A 12,077-nucleotide genomic window follows, 5' to 3' on the forward strand; every position below is an offset into this window, starting at 1 on the left:
TCGTGTAGGGGCTGGTGGATAGTGCAATCAACCGATCTGGACTGTCCATTAGGCCCGGCCCACATTTCATACGCAGTCATGGATGATTCTAATAATCTGATCAGTGGCATATTAAATGGATGGCCTAGATTGATTTTGGAATAGGTCCGATCAACAATTTGGTAGGACCAATTATGGATTGCTCGTAGTTGTGAAGGTCAAGGCCAGGCTATCGGACACGTGAGTTGAAATTGATAGATGCTAAAAAGAAGGGCTACTTAAAGAATCAGATGGATGGAATCTTCTAGTCAGTATTTTTTTTTAAAAATTTTTTAACTTAAAAATAATAATAATAAATTAAATTAATTAATGTATGGCATGTTGGAGCTGCACCTAATGGATAGATGAATTGATTGGATTGTTCACGTCCACATTATCCGAATGGAATCCTAAGACCATAAGATTGGGCGCATGTATACAGAACCAGCATACCATGCGTTGCGCATCAAGTGGACCCCACCATGGAGCGGGCATAGATCAGTTCTTGGCTGATTCGTTTGACAACCTTCTGTTTAAATGCCTTTACATCAATGTTCCATCGATAACAGCCTGAGCAGATAAGGTGAGGTCATCTGGCCAATGGTCCAGATGGAAACATAAGTATACAAGGATTGCCTGATCACTAATCAGACAGCATTTAGGAAATGGCCAATCCACCACGGGAGGGCCATCGGATGAATGGTCTGGATCACAACATGAGTAATCCAAAGTGCAAGGTTTCTTCCAAATACTCAAGATCAACATGCGACAGATGAGCTGAAGGAGTAATCCACAGTGGGAGGCTTCTTCCAAACACTCAACAAGATCGACCAAAACATAAGCCTGCCTCATGTTTCCACTGATATGAAAGGGGGATTTCGCATTGACTGGGCCTAGGCCCAGGAACCAGAGTGGCCACATTAACCATATGCTGTTAATATGCTTTTCATGGAAGAGGGAAAAAAACACACTTCCAACATTCTAGTGGGGTAACACTTCCAAATGGGGCCTTGCTATTCATAAATCCTAAGGTGAATCTTGATAGATATTCTCCGGTCATACTATGCACTTAGCAGCATTTAAGAATGGCAGTCATTCTCCTCACAACATGTCGCACAGCAATCCAAAACATCCAAATTGCAGTTACCATGTAGATTGGGGTGCAGTCTAGAATCATGCTTGTGAAACGCTCGTAACCATCTAGGTAGTGTGCCATCAAATGAATGGTTTGAAGTAAAACAGTGAGAGGTCCAAATTCAGAGGGAAAATTTGGATGGCTTACATTATAATCCCAGTGCAAATTTTCAGTTAGGATCCAGATTGGATTGCTGTACCAACTATGGCCATGTGTGCAATGGTGCAAAACAAAAACTAACATGCGAGTTTAGCCCTAAAACTGATTTTCAGGCTAATCCACACAACTCAATTGAAAGCTCTGGCAGAATGGTCTTTCTTGCTTCTTTTTTTGAAACAAACATTGTGACTGGTACGTCAATGAAAAAGAACCGTATACAACCAAAAAGTTGACCACTTTGCCTCTTCAATGGCACAACAGCCTAACCAAAGAAGAGGATTCCTATTTTGCTAAGAAAAGTTTTCCCTGTTTAGCATCATGAAATCTTTTGCAGAGCTTCTGCAGAGTTGCCACCGAGTGCTGCATTGCATTCAACTTCGTGTCCATGAACATACTCTGCAAAAACATAACAGATGGTATTTTTATTGGAATATGAAATTGTAGAAATTACCTAGATGTGGTGGATGTTTGAGATAAATGCATCTCAGTACCTCATAGTCATCACCATATTTTTCAATCAATCGACTGACATAAATGGATTGCATAGTAGTCAAACGCTGCAAAGGGGCTGTTTTTCCATCCCTCCGTTTCTTCCCCAGCACTGATTTCAGATCTGAAGAGCTCAAAGCAACAACAAATGCACTGAAGTATTAGAGTTTACATGATTCCAGTTTTTCAACACAAGCAAAAACTGCTGGAACCTCTGTGGTTCTAGTCATGCTACTTCACAAGAGAAACTGCCTAAAAAGCAGTCTGGAAGCCTGCTCAAATTGGCATTGGATTACAGCTGGCAACCTGCTGGGCCTGCGGTGAGCAAAAGCTAAATTTTGAATGAGCCTGGCCCAATATCAACAGTTCAAAAGGTCAGGCCTGATATCTTTCCAGGCCCAACAATTGCCAGGAGAATATTTGATGCACCTTCTCAGCAGAATTAAGTTCACGTTGTGTTTGGGTCCTTACTCTTGCTGGGGTGGTAGACTCTTAGGAGTTTCAACACCTGGTCAAGAGTTCGAGTACCCATAGGTGGTGAAATTCCACTAAGGCGTGAGTGTGTGGGGGTATGTGTGCATGTGTAAAAATAATAATAATAAATAAATTTACGTTGTGTTTTGGGTGGAGGGGGAAATGGGAACAGCATTAATTTTCAGTCCACACTGCAAATTGTCTTTGGAATGGAACAGTACTACAGTTTTTTCCCTGTGAGCTACAGTATCTTTTTTTCCTATGGAAATTAAGGGTCACAATTAGTCAAAATTTTCTTTATATAAAAAAAAAAAAATTCCAAAACCTATATTAGCATAAAGGGTGAATCTAAAAAATTCTGGAAATCCCATGTATCTAGAACTGACTTCACAATAAAAATGCCCTTATGGCCTATTTTGACTTCTAGGAAAAAAAATGGAGGAACCAATTCTCATGAAGAAATGCTCCAGTGCTCTCAGAGAAATGTACCCTATAGTGCTCCCATAATTGTGCTCCTAGTTGCATTGGTCAACTATGACAATCTAAATAAATCCAGTTCATTGATCCATATTTGTACATTAGGGCTCGTTTGGGAGCTTGTATTTGGTACGTATTGTAATCCAAGTCACAATTATTGGATCCATTATAATTTAAAAATTGTGTTTGGCAGCTTGTAATTGGAATGCATTAGAATTCTACAGTATATTTACAAGAACTTGAATTTCAATAAATCAACTTTAATAGCCCAAAATAGTGTACATATATGTGAGATCTGATATAATTATTGTAATAATTAATAAGCCCATTGAAATATATACTTGACCAAAAAGGAGGAAATTTTGAGCCTTAGGTGGGCTGAAAAAGTGAGCCCACTAATTCTGGAATGTTGAATCAATACCAAAAAATTTTGGGCCCACCTCTCTATAACATGCCTCCCATGACATATAAATTACTAGTGCAACAACCGACAAATACCACATAATATTTGTTTTGCAGCATTAGAATAAAACTGCACGAAGATTGTGCAAATTTAAATTAGAACACCTCCCAATAATAAGATGAATGATGCAAAAGAAGAATATAAATTGTTTAGAGCTATAAATGTCAATAGTGCAAAAGTAACAAACATCTAAGAAAACGATGAAAACAATATACGTTCCGCCCTCAATCTCTTAAAATTTTTAGCAGAAACTCATGTCTCAATTCACGAGGCATTCGAATGAAAAGCTTCACTAATAATGTGTGTAGTGAGATATCTTAGTGTTTTCCACCTAAATGCTTCAGTATTTGTTACACTCATCACATACTGCAATAAGTATGGCTCAAACACATTGTTCCCATGGGCAAACTCCTTCTGCATCTGCACACAAAGTTATTTATGGCATTCTCGATACCCTTCATTGTGTCCATGCAATCCTTCATAAACAGGGATATGTCATCTATCTTGTCTACCAGTTCCTGTGTAACCTGGCCCTACTTTTTCTTCTCTTGTGGTTTGGATGAGGGTGGTCCATTCTGCACACTCTTAGACATTTAAAAATGGGCGATACACCAGTTCGGAAAAATCAGACCCAACTCTAGCATACTGGGTATATTCATATGGGTTCAATTTGAATGCATTCAAAGTGGGAATCACAAGGTTTTCGGGCAATTTGGAAGGTGCTTGTGATGTAGAGCCAGTAGCAAGTAGCATGTCAGAACAAAGTATTCTCTCCCTAAACTTTCAAAATGAGGAAAGGGGTTGTTCCACGGATCTTTCGCTTCATTGTGCCTCTGTAGCCATTCAAATAGAAAATCATATTAACTATAATGTATTTGCAAGCAATAACTATCATTACTTCGTATGAAAGTGACGTAGGGATGGACGTGATGAGGTCAAGCACCGTCTTCCTCAGGGGATAACTATTCTGAATCCATGGAACTTCTCTGGACTCCTCACAAAGATACCTCGAATCCACGAGGAAAATAAGAAAATAGAAGTAATTTCTAGAAATTTGTAATAAATTGATTGATCATAAAAAAAATAAGCTTACAACCTCTTAATCGTAACATGAACCCTAGGAAGAAGTTTCGGAATCAAACTACAACTAAAACTCCCAGAAATCGCGACTTACTATAAATAGTAAACTTACTATTTATAGACAGTCATGATTTCTACTAGACATCATGGTTTTCGGCCAAAAACAGTAAGTGTCCTATTTGGCTTAACCATGCTATTCTCCTAATTTTTCTAAGCACTTTTCTTCTAAGCACTTTTCATGTTGGACACAACTCCTAAAGCCCAACGGATGAAGAGTTACAATCAAACTAAAACTTACTATAAATAGTAAAAACGAAAATAAAATGGGTTTTTAACCGTCGATCTGATGGAATCTCGCAAATTCAGCGGGGGCAACCCAGTGTAGCAGGGTTGGGTGGCTAAAGTAGCTTCTCCCACCCCAAAATCATATATGGTACGTCGAACAACTCATTTAGGTTTGCGAGATATGCCCGTTTTAAGGTTCTGACGGTCCAAATCACTTCTGCCTCCGATTGGGCCTTCTCTGGTCCATCTTGACCATGAACTTGTCCGCAACCCACTCTACATCAGAAAGTCAGATTCAATAAATTCAGTAGTAGCTATCGTCTCATCCAAATGCACTATGCTCAAGCAAGGTCTTCATAATGTAGTAATTATTCTTCAAAGTACGAATTCGACTTCTGCAATGCTTGGCACTTAGCTCAATTCCTAATCTCTCCTAGATACAATTAATTATTGCATTATATGATATGGGTTTGAATGCATTGTTTTCATAATGATAACAAAGAGAGGTGCTCCAACAACATGTCAGCCATACAGTTATCAATCACTAAATTCCATTTTATTGTTCTCCCACGGCCACATGCATTATATGGGGATGACATTCCTGACAAATTGTAATTGAACATGCAAAATAAGATGCATTAAACAAAGATACTTTTCCTCACTAATTACAGTATATTTGCATAACAATTGTAAATATATACCAAATATCTAGCTATCCCTCAATATTAATATTGTATTTATCGCACATAGCTTCTGCGATAAATCACGAAACTAGTTCCAAGTTTCTCTTTCTCCCTACTACTTGGTTGTTCAATTTGGAATTCCTCATCTGACACGTCGCCATCACTTTCATCGATTTCAACTGTTTCGTGGTTAGTTTCATTAGTGGGTGGATGATCTTCTTCATCTGAATCTACATCGTTGCTTGGATTGTCAACGTTATTGAGAAGTGCATCATTCCTTTGATTCACAATATAATTACATATGATACAACATGCTATTGCAATCATCACATGTATATCTATCAGATATGACGGGGCACACTTCAAAATAGGGAACCGCGATTTCAAAACCCTAAACGTCTATTCAATGGCATTTCTTATAGACGAAAAATGAAGATAGAATAACTCCTTTTTGCCCCTCGTAAGTACAACCTTGCTTAAATTCCTTGAGATGGCAATGAATGCCAGGATAAAATGCTAAGAACCCAAGGGTATTAGGAAAACCCGCATCAATTAAGAAGTATCTATAATGCAGGACAATTAACCACTTGCTCTAAAAGCTCGAATTGTTGGAGTATGGCGAATTAATCCCTTTATCTCATAGCCCAGGCCCCACATCTTATGGGTTGAGGACCTCGGCCGAACCCCCTTCGTGTGCCCCAAATCACATGGGCCGCCCACCACAAGTGTGTCCCCGCATCCCACAGGCTACTCCACTCAAGCCCGGTGTGAAATGAGCATTAATGACCCCCAGTGAGGAGTCCGAACACGAAACCTCCCCCATGGGCTCCAAATCACATGGGTCACCCACCCCGAGTATGCCCTTGCATCCCACAGGCGACCCCACTCGAGCCTAGTGTGAAAATGCCCCAGCATTAACCTACCCTTAGATTGAGGCAATTTTCCTTCCCGTGTGCATGTAGATGTTAGTATATGTGAATACAAAGATCCTTCCCAGCTAGCAAGCACGTATGTAAATGTCAAATCAAGGAAGCAAGCGACCAAAACATTTTGGAAAATGTATATGAATACTCAGTCACCTCCAACCGATCAGTCCTCTTATATATAAGCTTGTAACTTTTTGTTCCTTGTAAATATCACATTACTTTCTTCATAGCTTTCCAATGATCCATTCCCACATCACTCTATTAGCTCCCCAACATGGCAACTATGCGAGTGCATATCCAAGCATATGTCAGGCTACCTACTGCGGAAGCATATAAAAACCCTTCCATTTGTTCAGGTTCCAAGTCGTTCCTTGAGTATTGCAACATGCTAAACTTATCACCCCTCAATTGGTACATCAATCGATGAACAATTCTTCATATTGTATCTCACTAGAACTTTACATAAGCCCCACTGAGATAGTTCTAACATTCCTCAAGATTTATCACGTGATATCTCGATTCCAATCACAAAAGGCTGCCATAGCCATATTTTCCATTTCAAAGTTCGCAGTGAGAAACAACTTGGTTTCTGATAATAACCCCAAGTCAATTACTAGTAAGCAAGATGTCATCCACCTACAATATCAAGAATACAAAATTACTTCCATTGACCTTCAAGTATATACACCTATTAATGGTGTTTTCCTTAAATTCAAAGTACATAAAAATATCAATTAACTTAAGATACAACTAGCAGGAAGCTCTTTTAAGACTGTATATGGACTTCTTATGTTTACATATAGATGTTCTTGCCCATCTTCCTAAAAGCCGTTGGTTGTTCCATGTAGACTTTCTCATGTAGATTCTCATTCAAAAAAAGTTGTTTTCACATCCACTTGATGTCACTTTAGATCCTATGAGCCATTAAAACCATGATTATTCTAAGTATATCTTTCTTAGAGACGAGGAAATATCTCTTTACCATCAATGCCCTTAAATTTGGCATATCCTTTTCCCACTAATCTGGTTGTGGATCGTTAATGTTACATTTGGAGTTGCACTTGGTCCTGTAGACCCATTTACAGCCGTCAGTTGTGTTTGATCCTATGGACCTATTTACAGCCGACAGCCTCATAACCTTTGGGTAAACTCGACAAGGTCCCGGATTTTATTCTAGCTCATGGTTTCTAACTCTTCTTTCATGGCATTGATTCATTGAGTAGAATCTTGGCATTCCAAGGCTTGCGAAAAGGTGACCGGATCATTACTATTAATGCCCATATTACATTTGGTACATACATCACATAATCATTGCGCATAGCAAGTCTCCTTACTCCATGAGATTTCTTTCTTCTTCTTTTGTGTGTGTGTGAGGATGCACAAACCACAATCCAAGGTTTGTGCATCCTCACGAAGCACATCAATGTCAGTCGGGTGTGATTGTTCCTGTTATTGGTGTTCCACATGGTCAGTGTGGTTGACCGGTTGTGGTTCTTTGGATTTACAAGTAAAGGCACTGAGGATCGTATTTTTTTCAAATACCACTGAACAAAGCCAGACATTCATGCATGCAGTCCTCAAACAATTCGGATTCATTACCAGTGTTTTAAATAGATTACACTACATAGTGTGTCGCTTACATTATGTACCATAAATTCCCCTTCACGTTATGTAGCTCATGAAAATAGCTTCATTAATTCGTGGTTATTGCAAATATCCACTTTCAGTTCGTTTTTTCTAATGGCTGTCAACTTTTTTGGCATATCTTGAAAAATATAATGACATAACTAACTCTACCCTAAAACTTCTCTCTCCAACTAACAAAAATACAATTACATTATTCTGGTAGGTTTCATATGGAGGAGAATTAATGGGTTTATGTTCTTCCCATGGAGGAGAATTCTGTGGTATGTTCCATATGGGACATTTTCGTCATTTTCTAACGATTGCCAATGGAAGTTGTGAAAATTAGCAGAATGTCAGTATTTAAAAATGATATATTTTTATGTGGCCATTTGCAAATAGGGGTCGTTTGGATGCCTGTATATGGGGCTAACTGTAAATGATTTACAGGTGAATGGTTTACAGCCTGTGTTTGGATGCTGAAAAATGCCTGTAAATGACTTACAGGCTGTAAATCATTTACAGCTTTCAGCCCCATTTGATTTACAGGCAAAAGGCTCTGATTCCATTTACAGGCTCTCCATTTACAGCCCAACGGCTATAAATGGAAAGATTGACTCTCCATTTACAGGACTTATACAATTTACAGGCTATCCAAACACAGACAAACAGTTACCTGTAAATCATTTACAGCTTACAGCCAAACAGGACAGTATGTAAATTATTTACACCACTTTAACCATTTACAGGCATCCAAACGACCCTTATTGCGTGGGAATCTGCAAAAACCCCTTTCAGATACTACTAACCAAAAGCAACTCCCTAGTAGTAATTTATCTTTTTTTTAAATTCTCCAGCCCTCAAAACCATAATCCCTAAACCCTAAAACCCTAATTATCTAAAAATCAATACAAACACCCTTGCAAACCTTCATTTTGTCATATTAGATCTAGAAAAGAAGAAGAAGAGAAGAAAAACAAACTTCAAGAAAACGACATACCTTCTTCCTCCAGGTCGCTGCCGCTATCAATCGGGTCGAACTCGGACAACTCAGTCCTGTACTCGGCCGGGGGAGGGACCTGCAGCGAATCGCTCTGGACAATGTGCGGCGTCCGAGATCTGACGCCGAGAAGGTTAGGGTTCGAGACGACACCGAGCGATTTGTAGTTGCTGATGACGCTGCCCTTCTCATCCCATTTCTTCCCCCTGCATGAAGGAATGAAAGAAAAATAAAAAACAAAAACAGAAATGAGATGAAATGAAATGATTTTTTCTTTTTTGCATTTGTGTGGTTTTGGCAGAAGAGGAGAAGGAAGAAGAGAAAGGAAGGGTAGATTGGTAAATAAAAGGAAAAGGGAGGGTGGAAGAATTACGAGGTAAGAGAGCGGAGCTTGGGAGGGACGGTGAATGCGGGTTTGAAGACGTGAGGGTTCTTCCTCGGCAAACCTACTCGCACTTTCGGATGGGATTTCTTGTATTTCCGCCGCGACCGACCCATCTCTCTCTCTCTCTCTCTCCTCTCTGTCCGTCGCTCTCGTTTCTTGGGATATTTATATGGCGTGTTCGTGAACCGGCCGGTACGAGCCCGGCTCGGCTTTGGACCGGGCTTAGACCTTGCAAGCATGACTTGATCAATTTTCAGGCCGGGGTCGGGTTCAAGTCATCCTTAGATCGGTGTAACCTGACCTTGTATATACATACCTTATGGGAGCAGATTGCGTAGAGTAACTCAGTATGACTATACGAGTAAGTTCTGTGGGGCCAACGTGATGAATGTGTCTTATCCATGCTGTTCATCTGTTTTATTAGTTCATTTTAGGGCATGAACACATTATTAAAGCTCAAGTGGACTATGCTAGAGGAAACAATGTGAATTGAGCTCCTACAGCTGAAAACTTCCCAGGGGCTGTTATGGGAACATATAGCCCAACCACCTCCGAGGACCGGCTCGGGCCAACGAGCGCATATTCCCACAGCTCGTCCGGAAGAATTGAGCTTCATACCAGCCAAAATGGCTTCAGTGTGATCAGCTCAACATATTGATGAGTATATCCTTCTGCTCGGAATAAGGTAATAGCCGGAACGAATGGCGATTTGGTAGTTGCCGAGAGATGCAGGACTTCTGAGCTCTTCTCAACAATCAACCAATCGACACGGATGGCTGAGGGCTCAGTTCGGCTCGACACTAGAGGCTCTCGGAGATCAAATTGAGGAGGGCAGCGATAGCATGCTAGATGATGTTTGAAAATGTAAGGAAACTCCTCGACCCATACCAAGCTGCCTGAAAATCCCCCTCCTCGGCATATAGGAGGCCGTGCTGACCTGTTTCCTCAGCCCGGCAAATGATCGTCTCCAAATGGGCGCAAATTCAGGGTAACCGCTGGCACCCATCACTTACACATAACCGTTCATTGCGCAGTTATAGGGTAACTGTCAACATCCATTACTCGCGTATATTTCGCCTGGATGACTAAGATCATGCCTAAGATGGCAGGCCACCTTGTCTCACAAACATTATAAGTAAGGGGAGCCATTGACATGAAAAGGTACGCAGAATTTCTCGCTTTAAACCCTTCAACACAACTAAGACCTAAATTCCTGGCCTGACTTTGGCATCAGAGGGTCGCCAGGGTCTCATTTGTCTTCTTCCTGTATAGGTACTCGGAGGTTGAAAGAGGGTGATCCAGATTCTTGTATCAACAAGGGCCATAGAAATTTTAAATCAAGCTGATTTTTATTTTCCCTTCATCCACATCCATTTGACCTTATGAATAGGTTGAATGACCAATAAACATCACTACGAGCCTTAGGAAGGTTTCAAAAGTGGACTATATTATCCCCACTATTTCCTACGATGTGATTTGGTCTTCTTAAGCTTTGGATGTTCTTTAATTTTGGGCTCACCATTGTCAGTTGGGAGCTTGAAAATGGAGGTAAATGAATTACCTAGTTGTGTTTGGATGAAGTAAATGAAATGTATTTAAAATCCTGTTTAAATAAAAATAAATGGGAGAAATTTGAATGCATTGAAAATTTTCAATATATTTACAAGAACATATATGAAATCTAAAATTTTCTTTAATATTTCAAATTATTGTATGTATGTTATATTTAACTAAATGATTATAATAAGTCATTGAAATATATACTTTAACTAAAATGAGAAAATTTTAAGCATAGGGTGGGCCACAAACGCAAGGATTACAAACAAATAACTTGCTAACATTTTTAACCATTCATTTAAATGACCAACCTTTGGACAGTTTGAATCATTCTATAAGTGTGATTGTAGTGATGTATCTAATAATTAAATTATTTCAACCTATCATCAACATGGCATGTGTATGGTGGACATGTGCGTAGTGGCACCTTAGGTTACTAGTGTAGCTTTCTAAGAGAGTTAAAAAGCATTTCATCACATTTACTTCAAAATCATGTCTCATGAAAAATGATTTTATTTACGGGCTCATTTACTCTCATTTTATTTCATTTCTATGCATTTATTTTCATCCAAACACACCTCAAAATATCATTTACCTCCATTTACTCTTATCCATATGGCTCCACAATGGGTCCCACAGAGTTATTGCAATTCGCTTCAAAGCCTTCAAATATGTACATGCTCTGTCCTAATTGTTTATTAGGCAACCCATACATCATTGATTTCATCCTCTAGTTGTGTATTTATTTGTACACCGTAGCCTACTTAATCAACAGATGGTAGAAATGTTCACTATGGAAATAGGGATTTTTATCATTTTCATATCTAGTTGGGCTGAGTTGGGCCAAGCTCAAGTCCAGTAAAAAAAATTGGCTTGAGCTTGGGTTAGCTGTGCTTGGCCATTCCAGCCTTGACCTGGGCTCAGGCCTGAAAGCTTAGTTCCGTGCCGGTCTGGGCCAAGTAGTCCTAAGCCCAGCCCAACTATCTGTGCCCATATTCACTGATCCAAACTGTTGATCTAACTTCCTCAAAATTACTCAAGATCAGAAAATCTTAAGACTTTTGAATGAAAGGCCCATAAAGCAACAATGAAAGAGAGTCCACATTCAATAGATTTTTATTTTTAATAATTAGAGTGCTAAACTATAATTCGAGAGTTTCATTATTATATTCCATTGAAGGTGAGGCCCATCTTTTAAACGGCTTGGTTTAAAACTGCTCTGATGTAATTTAGTAATGCTTAATTTATTAATTGAAAAAACCAATTTGTGCAAGAAATTTTTTTTCCAGGCAACTCTCCTTAGTTAAGGAGATGATACCGTCT

The 12,077-nt window shown here is 39.4% G+C and overlaps 1 protein-coding gene across 1 annotated transcript; it reads right to left on the bottom strand.

The window, feature by feature from the left end:
- Positions 1-1,471: 1,471 nt before the first annotated feature.
- Positions 1,472-9,340, bottom strand: LOC131230999 (nucleolar protein 16). The gene is made up of 4 exons (XM_058227047.1): positions 9,186-9,340; positions 8,813-9,018; positions 1,804-1,925; positions 1,472-1,708 (listed from the first exon to the last, which is right to left on the bottom strand). Exons 1-4 carry the CDS (start codon positions 9,308-9,310, stop codon positions 1,595-1,597), a joined length of 567 nt encoding a protein of 188 aa, XP_058083030.1. The 5' UTR covers positions 9,311-9,340; the 3' UTR covers positions 1,472-1,594.
- Positions 9,341-12,077: the final 2,737 nt, after the last annotated feature.

The sequence above is a fragment of the Magnolia sinica genome, chromosome 17 (assembly GCF_029962835.1).
Source record: "Magnolia sinica isolate HGM2019 chromosome 17, MsV1, whole genome shotgun sequence".
NCBI lineage: Eukaryota > Viridiplantae > Streptophyta > Magnoliopsida > Magnoliales > Magnoliaceae > Magnolia > Magnolia sinica.

What these genes read in the sequence shown, in the direction of transcription:
- LOC131230999 (XM_058227047.1), bottom strand. Translation starts at nt 9,310, where the DNA reads ATGGGTCGGTCGCGGCGGAAATACAAGAAATCCCATCCGAAAGTGCGA. An exon ending in CAGCGACCTGGAGGAAGAAG is followed by an intron (nt 1,926 to 8,812) that starts GTATGTCGTTTT and finishes TGAGCTCTTCAG; the next exon opens with ATCTGAAATCAGTGCTGGGG. An exon ending in AATATGGTGATGACTATGAG is followed by an intron (nt 1,709 to 1,803) that starts GTACTGAGATGC and finishes ATGTTTTTGCAG; the next exon opens with AGTATGTTCATGGACACGAA.